An 18,581-nucleotide genomic window follows, 5' to 3' on the forward strand; every position below is an offset into this window, starting at 1 on the left:
TCGTTTAAGTCGCTTAGATTCAGGGGGAGGAATCGAGGATCATGAATTGAATTTGAATTGAATTGAAAGAGAAAATGAGTTCTTCGGTCCCGTCAAGTTGCTCAACTTGCCTGAGTAACTCGAGCAGCGAGCCTGAGCGAGTTTGATGAGCGGGGTTTAGCACATGTTGCAGGGTTTTTGACTTGAAGCGATGAGAGCGATGAGGAATGAAGATACTCAGGTTTGGATTTACGTTGGTTACTCCTTTTGCATGGCGTTTTAATGAATACTGGGCACATATAGTAAGATGTGGGAGTTCTAAGCTGTGAATATTACTAATTGGAAGATTCCTTTCTGCAGATGGTACGTACTAAGTCCATATCCATTGCTCTGTTATAACTTGGTCTTTCTGAAGGTGCAGCTTCGTGGCTTACACACTTTCATTTCCTTGCATCCCACTCCTGTCCACCCCTTTTCACTTGGACAGAAAGAGCTATCTTGCACAAAAGTCCCCGACCCACCGTTTTAACTCGGAGCCGTCAATGGCGCCTTTATCATTAGTACTATGATTAGATGGCTTGATTACATTGGTTGCTGGCTAGCTACAGAACAGGGCTACCCTTTAGACGACTTAGGCGTATGCCGCGTATCTTAGCTGTCTGGATTTTGAGATTGCATTTCCATGTCATTTCTTCATTCATGTTATATATTCATCTTCATCAAGCTCTTTATTAACATATGAGCACTTCTACTTCAGCTCAACACCCCCCTTGACCTCCGCGCCCGAAAGCTTCCCTTCCTTAAACTCCGCAACCATCTGTTCCATGGTACACCACTCCACACCCTGATGCTTACTGATATACTCAATCAACCTCTCATGCATGAGGATAACCTGCGGCTTGCCGCTAACCTGGGGGTGGATGCTCATAGGAAATATGAAGGTATCATATTCGCGGTACAGGAAATCGAACTGGTCTTTCCAGAGCTGCTCGATAGAGCGCGTGTCAACGTAGCCGTGGGTAGAGGCTTGTTTGAGAGAGAGCACGAAGGGTGGCCAGTCGTCGAGGTGCCAGTTAGCTGGGACCTCGACTACTTTGGATGGCTTGAGGGACGTCATTGGTACCATCCATGAAGAGGCGGGAACGGCGGTGTTGGTCTCAATGTATTCTGGTTCGTAGGGTGCGTAGTAAAGCTGGGAGTCGTGGTGCATAAAGGAGTGGTCGTATTCCTAGATTAAAAGGATTGTTAGTTTGGGACTACATTGTGTGGTTGATGTGGAGGAACTTACAATGCCGTATTCTTCAAGCAGTCTGATCGTTTGCTTGGAGGTATCCCATGCAGGAGCGGTCCATCCCTTTGGTTTCTTGCCCAGGAATTTGGTGAGGACGTCAATTGATTTTGAAAGGATATCTCTCTGTTGTTGCTCGTTCAGCGTCGAGACGAATTCGTGCGTATACCCGTGAAGTCCACTATGTTGCCAGATTAGTATTGTCTTCTTAAATAGGAACATCTCTTCGCTCACATCTCATGCCCAGCATCTCGAACCTTGGTAATCTGCTCCGGGAACGATTCGAGAGAATGTGCTGGCACAAACCAAGTCGTCTTGATCCCGTACTTGTCCCATAGCTTCAGGAGACGGTCGATCCCAACTGTTGCACCGAAGATACCTCGCGAGACATCGGTTGGGTTTGCTGGCGATCCATTTCTGGTGTTGATCCTGAGTAGTATCAGCACTATGCCTCTAGTTATCTTATCAGGAAGAATTACCAGCCACTTACAGCGTCGACATCGACACCGTATCCAACGAGTACGCGTTTAACCATGATGAAGATAGTCTTAAAATTTCCTGGAAATTGTTTGAAAAATCAGATATCAGAGATGAGCTGAAAAGTGATGTGCAAAGAAGACCCGAGAGAGTTAGTTAAAGATACTTTTATGATGCTCAGCCTTAGAGCGCACAGTATTAGGTAGGGCGTGCGTGCATAGCCAAGTAGATAGTTTAGCGGGGTAGCTTCCCCCCTATCTTAGCCGCGGAGGAGAGCGCAACTCGAACCCCACCCTTGCCTTCGCTGATCCCCGTGGCAACATGAAAAGAGCACTATTGATGGAGATACGATATCGACGTTGCATCCTGTGTATCATCATCGTCGTGTGCCTCGGGTAGATCTTCGAAGCCGTGTTCTCGTCCGAGGGTCTCTAAAATGCGGGGAATTTCGGTTAACCCAAATAATGCGCTCTCTCCTCCTATCACCCCGCCTCCTATTTTCCCCAGTTTTCTATTGCCTAGCTCTCTACACCCTCGCTTTCTTATCAGAACAACGCTTTACACAAATTCTCCTTCTATATCTTCATGAAGATAACGCTAATGATAGGAGGTAAGCATCCAATGCGAACTCTTCAGCAGAACTTAGATGTTAGAACTCAATGTCATTGGCCCTTTTCCCTGAGAAAACCTCATGACACTTCTCAAAATGAAAATCTCAACCAAGACCAATTTGAAGCTGGTGGTAGAGTGTGATCAAGAGTCCGTAATCTCATTTTATTGACTGGCATAAGTGTATTCGACGTGCAATACTAGACAGGGTAGGCTGCCCCGTTGTAGATAATACCAAGGACGTAGAGGAGCGCAGAGAAGGTTGTGCTATTATTCATCTTTGCTTTCGGGTTATGAGAGAGTCTCAAGGTTACATAGTTTGGACCTGGGACAAAGACGTTGCCAAATCTTCTCTAAAGCCTTCTACCTCGATTGCAGACATATTATACTCTGACAGGCTCGGATTCCAGATGTTATGACTCGTGAGTCGTATTTCAAAAGGCATATCCCTAGGCTAATAGCCATGAGAAGACCAGCTGGAAGAGACGGAGGCACCCAAGGATGAAGAGCAGCTAGATTTATAGACTATTGTAAATGTGGTGAGCCATGAATAGTTGTAGTGGTCAAGAAGGACTTCAGTGATACGCTATTCTTGACGAGTATCAATGTAATATCACACTACAAGGCAAATATCACCGCACTCTCAAAGCAATGTGTAGACAAAGTTGAATTGAAGTACTAGCAAAGTTCATCCCTTCAGCTGGTCACCCCATAATACAATAAAGCGCTCGGCCTGTTTAATCAAACGGCAATAGCTGTTGCAAGCTCCGTTCCGGCTGCCCCGTAACTCTGCTTGTAACGCTTGATGCAGTGGTCCTCCACCTTCAATGGTGCATACAACGGCTGCTCTCCTGGCTTCAAGCAAGTGGGGATACATTCCACAACCGCATCCAAAGCACCATCATTAAAGAAAGCACATGAGTATCTGTCCTTCTCGCTGTAGGGGCTAATAACACGGTGCATAGTTGACTTGTAGCGGTTGTTGGTCCAGATTTCTGCGTGTTTGTTAGCTGCGGTTGAGGATGAGTAGGGAAGAGAGAGGCTTACGCATCAGGTCACCGATGTTGACTACATATGCGCCTTTGATAGGTATCACGGGGTGCCAGGTTCCAGTTGGCTTGTGGAGAACTTCAAGACCGCCGACTTTGAAACATTAATGATGAGATCTAATTAATAAGGGTGGGGAAATCTCACCAGAATCTTGGAGTAGAAGTGTGAGAGCACCAAAGTCGGTATGAGATCCAACTCCTCGAGTTCTTCCTGCAGCGTCTTTTGGCGTCGGAGGGTAGTGGTGCGCGCGGCAGAGACAAATACCTGGCCAGTTCATTAGACTTAGATGTACAGTGTGAGTCGGAAATTCTCACCATTTGGATCTGATGCGAAGTAATCAAAGTGATCCTCGGGAAGTCCCAGTGAGAGTGCCACAAGTCTGAACATAGTCTTTGACAACTGATGAACTGCCTCGTAATACTCCATGGAAATGGTCTTGAAATGAGGAAGTGCTTCAGGCCACTGGTTTGGACCTTCCAAGAATCGACCAAGGGGTCTATCCCGTCGGATCGAGAATCCTTCTTTCTGATCAGGCGTGGCCTGGTCGTCAAGTTCATCAAGTTTTTGTCCACCGATTCGTTCGTATCCGCGATGGCATTGCGACTTTGTCAGGGCGACTTTCTCCTTTTCCTCGAGAGGGAGGTTGAAGAATTCGGCAACAGCAGCGAGGTAGCGTTCTTGGAGATCGATAGAAACTGAATGCCCAACCACTTGGAGGAAGCCTTGGGTTTCACATGCTTCACGGATCTCATCTGCGACCTTTTTCTTGGACTCTTCGTCGCCAGAGAGGTAGCCGGAGATATCGATCACTGGGATAGTCACCTCGACGGAGCCCATCTTGATAGTTGCAATGGAGGGTATTCAAATGGAAATGGAAGAAATTGAAGCTATTCCGGAGTCTACAGACTCTACTTCGTGTGATTTGAAATGGCAAGGGCGTCTGCAGGGGACTGTGATAGAGAAGAGTTCAACGGCTGATAACATCGATAGGGCTTGCGACTTTATATTAGATTTGATTGACCCTGTGAACTTTGATAACTTACTTTGCAACTATTTGTTCCGCATGCCGATATCACATGTACCTCCAGGATATCAACGAGCTTGATGCGCGGGAACGGGGGACGATGTGGACCCAGAAACCGGGACCCCATCTATGGAGTAGAAACCCGCGGGAATGGGCGCAGTGTAAAGTGGCCTTACCCTATCATATTTGATATATATCATGGCTAGTAGTTGAAGTGTCAGGGGAGGTTACTGGCCTCCTCGGATAAGAGCGCAAGGATTAAATAGACACTGGGACACAGGTTTCGGAGATCCGCGCAGGCAGCTGTACCGGCAATCAACAACTGTGTGCCAGGCAGATCGATACCCGTCTTGAACTGATACGCGCTGATACAGATGAGCGTGAAGGAGATTGGAATACATAAACACATCATGCCACGACCGAGCTCTGCTGAACACCTTCGACTTCGAAGCCCATTCTTCCCCCTTGCAAAATGAAGAAGGCAATCAAGCTACCCTTTCTCCCAGAGTTGCGACTTAACTCACCCTATTGGCAAAAGTATAGCTCCATCCCCACGTTTCTTAATGCAAGGCCATGGCATTCCCCGGCTAACCTAACGCGATAGTGTCATCATCGGAATTCTTGTCGGGTTGTCAGCGGGTCTCTATGTGGCGCTGAACCTCCTGGGTGCCGGCGGAGGGAAACCCAACTCGGCCCAGACAGTCCAGATTGTCAATGCCACGCTATGCAGCGTATGGTTCTTCTCGGCTTCTTTTGGAGGCTCGGTACTCAACACCGTCGGCCCCGCAATCACCGGTTGCTTAGGCGTGATCGGGTACATGATCTATGTCGGCAGTCTCTGGTATTTTGACCACACCGGAAAGCAGGGCTTCCCCATCTTCGCCGGTGTGGCAATTGGAGTAATACACACCGACCTCGGATCCTTCTGTAGGATGGCATGCTGACGTTGTAAAGGTATCTGCCGGGCTCATATACGTTACAATGGGGTATATCGCAATGTCGTACTCCGAGGAGAAAGATCGCGGTTCATATATTACCATGTCAATAAATCTCCAGGCTATGGGCTCGGTCGTTGGTGGCATCATTCCTTTAATCATAAATCGCCACTCGGTCAGTGTAGCAAATTGTTAAGTACCGAAAGATGTTGGTGCTAACTCCATTGCCAGACTGAAGCTGCCGGTGTCCCAACTGCGGTATATGTTGTCTTTATCGTCTTGATGGGAGTTGGCGCTTGCATGGCTTTCCTTCTGCAGCCACCCCAGAAAATAGTGAGAGACGATGGAACTCAGGTAGCAACGGTAGCGCCTCGAGGCTTCATTGAAGAGTTGAAAGCAAACCTTGAGATATTCAAAGACTGGAAACTCCTGATAATGGTAATGACCCCTGATATCTGAAGTGTTCAATTTTACGAAACTAACATATCTCCCTGTACAGATTCCAGCCTTCCTGCCGGCCGAATGTTTTCTTGTCTATGGGGGCTCGGTAAATGCTTTCCACAATGATCTCCGGACAAGGAGTCTTCTGTCATTTATTGCAGTGTGCCTACAGATCCCGTGCGGATATGGGTTGCAGAAGATCTTGGATCACAAAACTTGTAAGTCGATTGTGATCCCCAGAACTAAATCGATGAAGCATCTGACGTAATAAAAGGGGCTCGTAGGACCAGAGCTTTCATTGGATTGGCAGTAGTTGGCATTCCCCTGATGGGAGCATGGATTTGGGAGATTGTTCGGACACGAAATTACAACCGACACGATCCCCCCAAGAATCCAACGGACTGGACAGACGGCAACTTTGTTGCGATCTTTTTCCTGTTCATGTTGAACTGGGTAGCGAGCTCCCTTTGGCAATACATTGTTATGTATTTCCTTGGGTGCTTCACGAACTCTCCACGAAAAGCAGCCAATTATGCTGTAAGTCCGTCCTATCTCTACATTGGTTTGATCTAACCAAGTTATAGGGTGTATTCCGTGGGTTTCTTGGTGCCGGTGAAGCTATTTGCTTCGGGGTCGACTCAATTAATGTTCCTTACATCAAGGAAGCAGCTGTCATCTTCACCTTTTATGCAACTGGTGTCCTCATCTTCATATATCTGGCTGCGTTCCACATCAAGGAAACAAAATATTTCGTTGAGGACGACGTTGTCGTTCCAAAGCATATCTTGGAGGGACATGCCCACGATGGTGAGGCCGTTGAAGTTGGTGGAGAGAGCCAGGGCACCTCTATTGAGGGTGAGAAAAAGATGCCTCTGCCAGAAAATGCCGCCGAGAAGTCGGTCTAAAATTATCATGGCAGTGCCAGATTTCTAGTGTAAGTTTAGGCATGCTCCCGGGTTTTTGAGAGTCAAGGGAATTGGAATAGAATTGTCCGAATCATTATAGAATTCAGCATAGACCTTTTTGGGAACCTTTAATCCATTTCGAAATCAAACTCTGCATTCCAATTTGTTGGTACTTGGGAATATAACCAACTGTGCTCTTCAACAGTAGAAGATCCTGCCGGGTGAAAGAAGGAGCCGAAATTGAACATCTCGTCAAGGTTGGTAACTGGGTCCATAAGTTCCTCGGGAAATCCAACGAGAGTGCTGAGATCCGAGGTCCCATGGGAAAAACTTCGGGTTCGAGCTCGCTGGGTTATGAAGTCGACGTAATCTTTCTTGACTGGTGCTAACAGTCGCTCATACTCCTCCAAGCAACGTGATGCAGCAGGCCACCGCTCTGCCATCGTTGAAAACAGGCGTGAGAACGAGGCCATAAAGCCTTCGACCTGATCTAAAGAGTATAGAGTACAGACACTATCTTTGCACCTCTGAAGCGCTTGTAGAAAAGCAACAGCTGAGGCAAATGTGTGATGACATTGGTGAAACACGTACTTGCTGTTGCCAAAGTCCAGATTTGCCTGTGTGAAGTATCCGTCCGCGACCCTTACCGCTGCTATAAAAGCTTTCATAAGGTTTTGGCAGGTTGGTTCCCGGATCCGAGGACTGGGCCGGTAGAGAGTGACTATAATGTACGGAGTTGCAATATTAGCGTAGAGGTCCATTTCTGCCCATTGTGAATTCAGAGAAGGATCCATGTTGGAGGCTGCGGAGCGATGAACTTCGTCGTCCCATTCGTGTATGGCCTTCTCCATACTGTCCATCCAAGCCTCTAGTGACATTGAGGCATCGGATGGCTCTTCATTCTGGAAGAGGACTGACACAATCTCGCATTCAATCTGACGGAAACGCCATATTCTATGAGATGTGAACTTAGATGGCCGGCCTTTTGGATCAATCCCGGCCCCACAGATAGCGTTGTCCTCAATGTCCGTGGGGAAAGATACATTGATATTTTTACCAAGAAGGCTTGTTGGTCGCAAAAGCCCACCACAGACTGCAATCTCCATCTCATAGGCGCACCAAAAGACGCGGCGCCTCATATCCCGGGTAAGGATCGAGACAGGAGAATCTGGGGGAAGTTCTTGGTGTAATCCGAGGTCTATGCAAGCCTGACTTGAAAATCCCGAAAGCAGCCATATATTGGCAGCGCCGGGGTCAAGAAAGGCGTACTGAAGCAGCAAGAGCAAGGCCTGTAGCCCTTTGAAATCATTCGTGAGAACTTCCGGAATTTGACGAATAGCATTCTTAAATAGTCCGGAAGCAATGGAATTTGCTCGTGCTTGCTGAGTTCTAGCGGCAGTAGTCAAAGAGATGGCCATTATGAGACTGACAACATATATCTCATAGGCATTTGCTTCCGCTCCGAAGTTCGAGTTCCCTGATGACCGCTTGAAGACAGAATTGTAGCAAGATATCACGTGGTTTGAGTAGAAGATTGGATACTGAGCTGCTACCCGGTTCATATAATTATCAAAGAGATATTTGGATGCATCGAGTGGTATCGAATTTAATGGTGTGCCAAGCGGAAATGGATTGATGATTGATCTGGGATGGTGCTCATCTATGTCCGTGGCCCCGAAAAGTCGGGTTGAGGGGATTCGAGTCCCGACAACAACACACCGTGCAAACGGTATAGCTGCTGATAAGCCTAGAAAGTTCGGCGTGAAGTCTTTAATGACGAGATCCGACAGAGAGCATTGCTGACCGCCAGGAGAACTTGGAGGATGGGCAGCCGGGCTGAATTCTTGCCCTGGCCCCGTTGACCTCAGGCTCGAATGATGCCTCTCGCGATTTGCGATTTCCGTCTCCAGGTACTGGGCAATGCTCCGTGGAGCTGCTCGTTTGGTTGACGAATCCAACGCAACACAAGGAACGCCGGCATCGACACACCGCGAACAGGCTGGGGAGACAGCATCACACTGAAACCGTGAGACACAGCCAGTGATGTGATCGAGAGTCTACTTACCATTACCTTCCGCAAACGACATCGGGCGCAAGCAACAGCTCGTCGACGGACACGAGCCTGTGAGGACATCTCACGCGTGGTAGGTGAGGGGGCCATGCCGAGGAGGGAGGAGGAGGCAGGGAACAAACCTAGAGAAGAACTCCACGGCTGGCCTGTAAGATCACGAGTAAATACTCGGTACCTACCTTAGGCAAATTCGGTAGAAGATAAGCTAAATAAACTATTTGGGTTACCTAAATACTTATAAATATCTCCTTATCTTAGCGTGATTATATAATAGGCCCTCAACGGTCACGGCTCAACAGTGGGGGGATAATGCCAGCCAAAACTCCCTCCCTTAACGCCGCATTCGCCTTACAACTCGGCATATATCCACGACTCCCGCTCCCGGGTCGGCTTTCTTGGTAGATATGTCCAGCAAGGATGGAACAAATAAACCTCACGAGAGGACCGCGGCTCGACGAGCTGCTAAGTACTTTGCCTGCATGTCGTCGTTGCCGGGCAAATAGGAGGCGTTGCGACACCCTGCTGCCCTCGTGTCGCAATTGTGCCAAATCCGGGGCGGAGTGTGTTTTTTTCGATCATGTGCTAGATGAAGACCTTCCTCGAAGGTAGGTGGGCAGTTCTTTATTAGTTGGGAGTCAAGAGAAAACCTGACCACATCTATCAGCTACATCTCATCTCTCGTGGAAGCTCTCGATCAAACCTCCTCACCAAACCAGTCACAAGCGGCTGGACAGCAAGCTAATGGTAATGGATCCGCTCGGAGAGAGTATCCCACAATTTCTCTTTAATAACCATCTTGACATAGGACCAGAGTCAGACGGTGGACCCTCTGCTCCAGGCTCAGCCAGACAGACTTCTCTTCCACGAGAAGATTCAAGATATATTGGACAGCGCTCAGCCCTTTCTCAAAGCCTTGCTATTAGAGGTCCTGAGAGTTTCTCTATACCTCCCGATGAATCTACATATCCTCTTGAGGAACTTGGGGAAGATTTGATTGTGAAGCCCAGAATGCACCATTTCCTGCTCCAAAAGTATCTGTCGGTCATCCATCCAATATACCCATTTCTGGACAGTTCACTTCCATTTTTGTCTCCTCACACCACGCCTACCCAAGACCTTTCTCCGGCAGAGACATTCATATTACAAATGGTTTACTCAATTACCTGTCAGTGCATACAGGGAAGGGGTAATCAGCTTTTGCCTCTGTCAGATGCTTGCTACACACGAGCACTCCAACATATTGACAGCGCTACAGCAAATCTTACCATAATAACATTGCAAGCAATCACGCTCCTAGCGATGCATAGTCTTTTTGATCCCCAAAAGGGTAACTTCGGTCAGCTCATCACCTTGGCCGCTAGACTGGCAATCGATATTGGAGGACAAGATATGCCCGCACGCGGCGAAAACATGCGCAACATCCATTCATCCATATATTGCATGGAGAATCAAGTTACGGTTGCATTAGATAGACCGCCCTTTCTACCAGAGCCAGTAGGTGCATCATCAAGTCACGTTGACTTCTCTAACACTGAATCAGAAACGGGCGATCGAGTTCGATGTATCACAGCCTTCTGAGTTTCTTTGCTCCCTGTATCGGGTCCAATCCAAATTCCGAAAGGGAGCTGTCTCTGAGGCTCGGAAATTGCTGCAAGTATTGAATATAGAAGAATTGGAGAGACAAGCCAATTCAGATCATCCTATCAGCCCAAACATTATGTCCGCTGTATACGAAACCCAACTCCTTATGGACCCCAACACCACTTCCGCCATTCGCCTTCTCAATACGTATGCGCACCCAAACCATGTTGAGATATTTCTGACGCCTCAATGGGTATATCGGGCGGGGCTTATTCTTCTGGAACACCAAGACACTGAGAAGGAGAGACGTTCGACAGTGATGGAAGGCTACGGGACATCTTTGATACTTTTAGATCGAGCTGCTCTGAGATGGAAGGGGGCTGCAGCCATGAGCGAGTCTCTTCGCTCGTATATGAAGCGGTCTGAGGGTCGGTAGCCATCTGCAACTGAAGAAATAATAATTGCAGACGTCAGTCTCCGTCCCTGGGGTCTAGAGATAACATTTAGCGATCACCACGGACGAGCTAATTCGAAGCTACACGCCCTTAATAGGGAAGATATACTCTTATATAATTAGTAGAAAACCTGTAACAATTCCATAATAAATATCAGAAAATCCCAGTCCAAAAATAGGATATAGGGGTCGCCCTCCCCATCTGTGATTGGCTTAGGCGCTACGGGCGCTAGTCAACAGGGGCTGGCAGCCGAGAGGACGCCGGATGATGTCGAGTGCTCAATATCATTCTTCACTGTGATCGAGGACGAACGGGCTGCAAGCATCGCAGCAGAAACATGAGCAATGTTCAACTTTTCAAGCCTTGTGCAGAAGGCCCAATCGTTCATTGACCCTACACAAGCCCTCAACATATCTGCGTCCGACCGCAATCCTGCGAAATCCACGCTCTTCCGCCATCAGTTTCGACTGCCGGATACACAAACCCCTCTACAAGAGATCAATGCGGAGCTTACAATCAGTCCGCCCATCGCATATGCTCCAAATGCCACACAAGGGGAGAAAGACAGAGATCGGGACAGAGGCTATCATTACGCTGGGAAGCTCCATCTGAGTGAAGCTTACCTGTGCTTCTCAACACAGCCTACAAGCTTCCTACAGACAGCAAGTACGAGCACATCATCTGGATTCACCGGGCAAACACATGGTGCCGGACCTGGTGGCAATGGTTTTACGCTTCCCTTATGTGCTATCAGACGTGTCGAGCGGCTGCATAGCCAAAGCTACCAGGTAGAGGACCCGTCTCAACATTCATGTCAATTGCTAACCTATTATATAGTTTGCCTTGGCGATCACGACATGGAATGGAATCAGCAATACACCCGCAACCGACTCAAAAACTCCCGTCTACCAGCAGAAGATCACAATACAACTCGCTGGCACCCGCCAGGCTTGTGAAAGGTTTTGCGATGGGTTGAAAAAGGGCCTCAAATCAGGCGTGGGCGATGTTGGCAAGTTGAAAAGAGTGGTCTCAGAGTGCTACTCGGAACATTTGCTTTCTGGCGATAGCAAGAAATCTGATCCACCCGATGCAGGACTGGGCATGATTTTCAAATATCCTGGGGATGCCAAGAAGCTACGCGATAGAAGCAAGATGAGGCTATGGGCAGAGTATCTACGAGATAACGGACGGAATGTCACGCTGATACGTCAGCCAACGTTTCACAAGCTCATCCGTGTCGGATTGCCGAATCGGCTCCGAGGAGAGATATGGGAGCTGACATCTGGATCTTTATTCCTACGCTTGGAGCATCCGACGCTATACCAAGAAACTTTGGCAAAATTCGAGGGTAGAGACTCTCTTGCGATTGATGAAATCGAGAAAGATTTGAACCGAAGTCTTCCAGAATATCCCGGATTCCAAAGCGAGCAAGGAATCGGTCGTCTGAGAAGAGTACTCACAGCCTATAGTTGGATCAATGAGGAGGTCGGATACTGCCAAGCCATGAACATCGTCGTTGCAGCGTTACTCATATACATGTCGGAATCTCAGGCGTTCTTTCTCCTGTCTGCGCTCTGTGACAGACTGCTGCCGGGATACTATTCAACGACCATGTACGGCACGTTGCTTGATCAACGAGTTTTCGAGTCCCTCGTGGAGAAGACCATGCCAATCCTTTGGGACCATCTGGTTAAATCAGACGTTCAGCTTTCCGTTGTCTCCCTGCCATGGTTCTTATCACTATATATTAACTCGATGCCTCTGGTCTTCGCCTTTCGCGTTTTAGATGTTTTCTTTCTCGAGGGCCCAAAGGTCCTATTTCAGGTTGGACTGGCCATTTTACGTATTAATGGGGAGGAACTTCTGGACGCCACCGATGATGGCGCTTTCATATCTGTGTTAAAATCATACTTTTCAAAATTGGACGAATCAGCGCATCCAAAATCGGAAAATGTGAAGCTCAGAGCAGTTACTCGCTTCCAAGAGCTTATGGTTGTCGCCTTCAAAGAGTTCTCGGGCATCACACAAAGCAGTATCTCGGAACAGCGGATGAAGCATAAGGATAGTGTCCTGAATAACATAGAGAGCTTCGCAAAACGAACTTCGATACGCAACCTGGGCCCAGATAGCAAACGACTGAGCGTTGATGAGCTGGGTGCCCTATATGATAGATTCTATGGAATACTGTACGAGCGGCAGCAGAGAAATCAAATGATACAAGAAGAGGCGGAAAGGCGAGCGAAAGCCAGCAGAGCAATGGCAGCCGAAGTCGTCAACGGGCTTTCTGAGACTCAGAGTATCGAAAAGGGTCGTGTGGGCTTAGGACCAAGCCCTACGCTGATGGACTACGATGGATTTCGGGAGTTCCTTGCGGGGATGGCTAAGTGGGCTATCACCGATTCCCCATCATCTCCGGAGAAGGAGAACTTCTCAGAGCGGGAGAAGCATTCATATTTTGGTAATAGCGTGCGACGCAGGGAGCTGTCACCATGGGGTGGTAAGCCCGAACCAGCGGACCACGAGTTTATGCAGCGACTATTTCGACGATGGGATGTGGACATGAACTCGGCTTTGACCTTACAGAATGTCGTTGCCGGTTTGGCCCATATAAAAGGGAAGGGGGATATTATGGGCAGTATCACATACTTCTTCGAGCTTTACGACGACGATGGCGACGGGAAAGTTGATCGCGAGGGGATACTACGGATATCTGAAGCGCTTCTCTTCCTGTCTCGTAGAGGGCTAGAAGGTTCATTGACCCCGTCGAGTTCGATGACAGGTTTGAGCGAGTATGAAGCTGGAACGGGGGGTCTAATTGATGGAGCTCAAGGAAGCACAAACGAGCGGTTTCTCAGCAGCGTCAGTGCCTTCATCCGACGATGTTTTGAATACGCCGACCCAGATCATCCACAAAATCACGAAGACACTCCAAATAACAAAAACAATTCCGGCGTTGGCAAAGACAGTGATGACGGGGAAGATCTCCTTGATCTCGGCTCACCAGATACTGAAACAGCTCCATCGAGAGGCAATAAGCCCACCGGTCTTGCGGCCGTACCACCCCCCTCATCAAATCCAGTGGGCATAGAGGCCCGACGAAGCTCCTCCAAGGCCCAAGCCGCAGCCGCAAATGCGGCGCTAGACCCCTCCAAACCACTGCACATTACGCTCCCGACTTTCCGCATGGTCGTACTTGCCGACGAGCTCCTCGAGCAATTCTTCGAATCTTCCTTCCCCGCCTCCTTCCACATCACCGACAAAATCGCTCCTACGCCAGTTACCTCTTCGTCCCCCCTCACAACGTTCGCCAACCTCGGTTTCAACCGCCGGACCGCAACTCCCACGACTGCGGGTGTAGGCGGCACTGGATCAGCGGGTCTCGTGCCCCCCGGCAAAGGCCTCCGCGGCGTGCTCGACAACATTGTCACGGACGGCATGCGCGTGGCGGCTGAGGTACGACGCCGGATGGATGAGGCGCAGAAGGAGATGGAGAAGAATGCCCTGCAGCGACCCGACGACGACGATGAAGATGACGACGGGTACGAGTCTCGAACACCTGGTGGATATGGTGCAGATGCCGAGCGCAGGAGTGTCCGGAGTGAAGATCGGGATCTGCTTGAGGGCGCGGATGCAGAGGCAGGGAGCAGTAAGGGTCAGGATGGTGTCAAGACGACGAACTTGAGCCCGGTTAGTTCTGGATCAGGAACGGGAGCTGGAGGCCGGTCAAGGAGCGCTAGTACAGCTACGCAGAAGGTGGTGGAGTTTGAGCGGTGATTCTCTCTCTCCCTCTCTTTTTCTCTTTCCTCTTGTCATTTCTGATTGGGTTGAGGCGGGGGAGAAGGATATATGGGCAGGAGTTTAAGAGAGGGTTGTTTTAGCGTATCTTGTATGTATCATTGCGGGTTTGTGGGATCTAGGAATGAATTCAGGGGGGGATTAAGTCAACCTGTTTCTGTATCTTTTGGGTATATCTGTTGAGCTGGCCTCTTGGGCCCATGCCCGTTCTCACTATTCCTATTCTTACGAGGATGTGCAGATATCTACAGAGCACGTAGGGTATATATCTGTGTATTGTTGATATGGGACCTTTCACTGGCAAAACGGGAGATTTCACTGTGAGGCGGGGCTTAAGGCCGTCGGCGTTTGGTGGGCGGGGGAAAAGGGCGGGCAGAATAGACCAGCAACGCAAAAGGTGGGATGTACTGGGGGACACGCAGCTTCATGAAGAGCAACAAACTGGATTCTGGCAAGAGAAGATCAACGATGCAAAGGAATGCAGGAAGAGATGGCCGGAAAAATACAGTCGGGCAGGCTGGATGTAGATGCATATAATATATAGGGTATTCTCTATCTTCCCGTGCAGGCCATATCATATAATCATATATATAATCATGATCATATACCTAGTCATATAGGTAATCAGGCCGACCATTATAAACATGGCAGTACGGCACCCCACAGCGCCGCCACGCGCCGGACTGATGACGATGCAAGGTCCGCCCGCCCCTCGCCTCCCCCCCCAACGAGGGGCTGCAACACCACTCAAAGCGACCGTCTCCGATTTTTCCAATTTCTCAACCTCCATAAAACCCATCACATCTCTTCGTCCCCGCCACCTCTTTTCCAACCCCATTTCATCTCCACATCTACAGCAAAGGAGCTGATTCTTGATACTCAACACCATATTCACGCCCCCCGCCATCATGTCTACCTCTCTGGACCACCTGAAGGCCACTGGCACCGTAAGTCCTTCCTCCCCCACCCCCCGCTGATCGGAGAACCCGGAAATCTCCCATCTGTTGAGACCTTGGCGGTGTCAAATCGCCTTCTCTCTTCAATTATGCGGATTCCGGGCGTCCAAGAACGAGTATGCTGACTCTCTGTCGCCGTTTAGACCGTTGTCTGCGACTCTGGTAAGCTTCAATCCTGGGGCAGCGTCCGAAGAATCTGAGCTAACGGTCTATCTCGAATAGGTGACTTCGCAAGTACGTCTCCTCCCGACACGCGCATCTCCCAAAGGGCTCGAATGAACAAACAACTGACCATTTCCAGCAATCGGCAAGTACAAGCCTCAAGATGCCACCACCAACCCCTCCCTCATCCTTGCCGCTACCCAAAAGCCCGAGTATGCCAAGCTCATGGATGTTGCCATCGCATACGGCAAGGAGCACGGCAAGACGCTCGACGAGAAGATCGATGCGGCTCTCGACCGTCTCTTGGTTGAGTTCGGAAAGGAGATCTTGAAGATTGTGCCCGGAAAGGTGTCAACTGAGGTCGACGCCCGCTTCTCTTTTGATACCAAGGCCTCTGTTGACAAGGCACTCCACTTAATTGAGGTAGGTCCTCTCCAACCTGCTAATGGTCAGAGGCTGATCGAGGATAGCTCTACAAATCCATCGGTATCGACAAGTCCCGCGTCTTGATCAAGATTGCTTCCACATGGGAAGGTATTCAGGCCGCCCGTATCCTGCAACGGGACCACCAGATCAACTGCAACCTGACCCTCATGTTCTCCAAGGTCCAGGCCATTGCTGGAGCCGAGGCTGGCGCCTTCCTGATCTCACCATTCGTTGGCCGTATCCTGGATTGGTACAAGGCCAAGACTGGAAAGACCTACTCCAAGGAGGAGGACCCAGGAGTGGCATCTGTCAAGGCCATCTATGACTACTACAAGAAGTACGACTACAAGACCATCGTCATGGGTGCTTCTTTCAGAAACACTGGGGAGATCACAGAGTTGGCTGGCTGCGACTACCTGACCATCTCGGTATGTTTCCAGGACCACATTCACATTTACAGCAGAAACTAACACCGCGTAGCCCAACCTGCTTGAGGAATTAATGACAGCCACTGCGCCTGTCCCGAAGAAGCTCGACGCTTCAGGCGCCAAGAGCCTCAACATCGAGAAGAAGTCCTACATCAATGACGAGCCCAACTTCCGATTCGATTTCAACGAGGACACCATGGCGGTGGAGAAGCTGCGCGAGGGTATCAGCAAGTTCGCCGCTGATGCCGTCACCCTGAAGGATATCCTGAGCAAGAAGATTGTCGCATAGAATTTTCATTTTTGCTAGACGGGGAAAAGGGAAATTGTTCGCCGGCTGGGGAGGAAGGGAAGTAGATTGGTTGATCCTTGACCCAGTGATCTATAACGCATGGACGTAGTTACGATCGGCAGCAGTGATATATATCATGAGTTCTGATGCTCTTCCCCCGTCCAATGCCTTCCCCGTACAAATACCCGTATCACCCGCGTCAGAATAGGTAGCTCAATAAGTCAACATGACGACAGCGTCCATCAAGGCCGTCTATCAAGCCGTCGATCACGCCGTCAATCAAGATCTCTATTTATAATCCCATCACGTGAATATGCCCGACACCGAGTAGATTTTATACGAGGCTAAGTACACTTGTACCTGACTCCCCTGACGTCATCTACATTTTGGAAAACCCCCTCCTTAAATATCAACTGTCCCCTGGATAGAAAACTAGGTAGAAACTAGTGGAATGAATTCGTACTGGATGAGTTGGGACATCATATTCTTTCTGTATTTTGCTTTGTCGTTTATGTTTTATTGTACAGTAGAGTAGTGGTACAGTATAGGTAGGTACTTTTCATTCGTCGTTCAGATATATCATCCCATCCCTTCTCGTCAAGATATGCCATCCTGCCTTATAGTAGTAGTACCTAGGTAGGGTAGCTGAATAATCCAATTCAATCCAAATCCAAATCCAAATCCAATCCAATCCAATCAACGAGCAAAAGCGCCGCTCACGAAACACCCCAAAAGAGGAAAAAAAAAGAAGACAAGAGAAACCGTCGACACTTCTAAAACCGCCTCTGATCCCTCCTCTCCCCATCCGCCCCAGGCACCACGCCCTCCCGATTCTTCGTCAATCTATTAAAGCGACCTGACGCCATCTCATCCTCGCCCGCTGCCGCAATAGCGCTATTCCGCTCCTCGCCCGTTTTCTGTTCCTTGTCTGTTAGTCTTGCATGGAGAGGGAGGGGGGAAAAGGGGGGGGACAGTACGTCGTGAAAGAGTCGATCGATTTCAGCGTTTATGTTACCGCGTAGTGATTCTCCTGCGCCGTGCACAGCGGCTACGAGACCTTTGAGTCCGGATGCGGACTCGTGGAATTTGTCGCCCGTGTGGTGTGCGGTGTCTGCGGCTGTGCTGTGGTGGTGGGAGTCGGGGTTGTATGTGCTGATTTGGTTCGTTAGCTTTCCTTTTTTTTTTCCCCCCCTTCTCTCGTGCTTGGTGATTGATGGATGGGTGGGTGGTGAAAAGGGGAGAGAGGTTACTGTTCATTCGCGCCGGTGGTTCCGGTGGTCTGCCCCGCGGTGTCGTAGGGAACGTGTGAGGTCCCGCTTGTCGCTGTGCTGGTGTCCTGATATGCTGGGCCGCTGGAAGCGTACCCGGATTCTTGCACTGGATGCGACTGCGCAGCTCCATAGGGAGGTCTTGGAGGAGGATCAGGCTTCGTAGATCCGGTGGGATAGGGGTTATTGCTCTGGAGGTTCTGGGTTTGACCGGTGGTCTGGCCGGGGTATTGAGAGTCGAAGTTGCTGCTCATCTTTGCGGATTTTTGACAGTGATCAAGAAGATAACTCTGGGAAAGTCGAGACAATTGGAGATATTGAAGAGAGGAAAAGGTGTTCTTTCATATGAATGAAGAAATGTAGAATGGTTCCTGATCAGATATCAGATAGATATAGGGAGGAGCGACAACACGTGCATGTGACGTCACGATTCCAAGAATGC

The 18,581-nt window shown here is 49.3% G+C and overlaps 8 protein-coding genes across 8 annotated transcripts; 4 read left to right on the forward strand and 4 right to left on the reverse strand.

Moving 5' to 3' along the window:
* Positions 1–665: 665 nt before the first annotated feature.
* Positions 666–1,802, reverse strand: M430DRAFT_132193 (hypothetical protein; the record flags this gene model as incomplete). Its single annotated transcript, XM_024862235.1, has 4 exons — positions 666–1,207; positions 1,268–1,448; positions 1,502–1,696; positions 1,747–1,802. The coding sequence occupies 4 exons, from the start codon at positions 1,800–1,802 to the stop codon at positions 728–730; spliced, it is 912 nt and encodes a 303-aa protein (XP_024725577.1). The 3' UTR covers positions 666–727.
* A 1,187-nt stretch (positions 1,803–2,989) lies between these two features.
* Positions 2,990–4,467, reverse strand: M430DRAFT_162466 (hypothetical protein). The gene is made up of 5 exons (XM_024863427.1): positions 4,447–4,467; positions 3,718–4,395; positions 3,548–3,667; positions 3,401–3,496; positions 2,990–3,348 (listed from the first exon to the last, which is right to left on the reverse strand). Exons 2-5 carry the CDS (start codon positions 4,238–4,240, stop codon positions 3,095–3,097), a joined length of 993 nt encoding a protein of 330 aa, XP_024725578.1. The 5' UTR covers positions 4,241–4,395; positions 4,447–4,467; the 3' UTR covers positions 2,990–3,094.
* A 229-nt stretch (positions 4,468–4,696) lies between these two features.
* Positions 4,697–6,708, forward strand: M430DRAFT_63242 (hypothetical protein; the record flags this gene model as incomplete). Its single annotated transcript, XM_024869041.1, has 7 exons — positions 4,697–4,964; positions 5,032–5,326; positions 5,382–5,537; positions 5,594–5,800; positions 5,862–6,021; positions 6,078–6,340; positions 6,388–6,708. Exons 1-7 carry the CDS (start codon positions 4,900–4,902, stop codon positions 6,706–6,708), a joined length of 1,467 nt encoding a protein of 488 aa, XP_024725579.1. The 5' UTR covers positions 4,697–4,899.
* A 128-nt stretch (positions 6,709–6,836) lies between these two features.
* M430DRAFT_92841 (hypothetical protein) lies at positions 6,837–8,842 on the reverse strand (the record flags this gene model as incomplete). The annotated part of the gene is made up of 2 exons (XM_024869738.1): positions 6,837–8,726; positions 8,774–8,842. The coding sequence occupies 2 exons, from the start codon at positions 8,840–8,842 to the stop codon at positions 6,837–6,839; spliced, it is 1,959 nt and encodes a 652-aa protein (XP_024725580.1).
* A 354-nt stretch (positions 8,843–9,196) lies between these two features.
* M430DRAFT_47116 (hypothetical protein) lies at positions 9,197–10,796 on the forward strand (the record flags this gene model as incomplete). The annotated part of the gene is made up of 4 exons (XM_024867901.1): positions 9,197–9,384; positions 9,444–9,523; positions 9,585–10,273; positions 10,320–10,796. 4 exons carry the CDS (start codon positions 9,197–9,199, stop codon positions 10,794–10,796), a joined length of 1,434 nt encoding a protein of 477 aa, XP_024725581.1.
* A 363-nt stretch (positions 10,797–11,159) lies between these two features.
* Positions 11,160–14,589, forward strand: M430DRAFT_47117 (hypothetical protein; the record flags this gene model as incomplete). Its single annotated transcript, XM_024867902.1, has 2 exons — positions 11,160–11,603; positions 11,653–14,589. 2 exons carry the CDS (start codon positions 11,160–11,162, stop codon positions 14,587–14,589), a joined length of 3,381 nt encoding a protein of 1,126 aa, XP_024725582.1.
* Positions 14,590–15,518: 929 nt separating this feature from the next.
* M430DRAFT_55465 (hypothetical protein) lies at positions 15,519–16,871 on the forward strand (the record flags this gene model as incomplete). Its single annotated transcript, XM_024868540.1, has 6 exons — positions 15,519–15,557; positions 15,710–15,728; positions 15,789–15,800; positions 15,868–16,151; positions 16,199–16,582; positions 16,635–16,871. The coding sequence occupies 6 exons, from the start codon at positions 15,519–15,521 to the stop codon at positions 16,869–16,871; spliced, it is 975 nt and encodes a 324-aa protein (XP_024725583.1).
* A 773-nt stretch (positions 16,872–17,644) lies between these two features.
* M430DRAFT_55466 (hypothetical protein) lies at positions 17,645–18,475 on the reverse strand (the record flags this gene model as incomplete). The annotated part of the gene is made up of 3 exons (XM_024868541.1): positions 18,122–18,475; positions 17,849–18,023; positions 17,645–17,788 (listed from the first exon to the last, which is right to left on the reverse strand). Exons 1-3 carry the CDS (start codon positions 18,391–18,393, stop codon positions 17,645–17,647), a joined length of 591 nt encoding a protein of 196 aa, XP_024725584.1. The 5' UTR covers positions 18,394–18,475.
* Positions 18,476–18,581: the final 106 nt, after the last annotated feature.

The sequence above is a fragment of the Amorphotheca resinae genome, assembly GCF_003019875.1.
Source record: "Amorphotheca resinae ATCC 22711 unplaced genomic scaffold M430scaffold_1, whole genome shotgun sequence".
Taxonomy (NCBI): Eukaryota; Fungi; Ascomycota; class Leotiomycetes; order Helotiales; family Amorphothecaceae; genus Amorphotheca; species Amorphotheca resinae.

Bases quoted from the DNA above. Each gene is read 5' to 3' on its own strand.
- M430DRAFT_162466 (XM_024863427.1), bottom strand. From the start codon at position 4,240: ATGGGCTCCGTCGAGGTGACTATCCCAGTGATCGATATCTCCGGCTAC. The intron at 3,668-3,717 runs GTGAGAATTTCC...TGAACTGGCCAG, and splicing joins CTTCGCATCAGATCCAAATG to GTATTTGTCTCTGCCGCGCG. The intron at 3,497-3,547 runs GTGAGATTTCCC...AATGTTTCAAAG, and splicing joins ACTTCTACTCCAAGATTCTG to TCGGCGGTCTTGAAGTTCTC.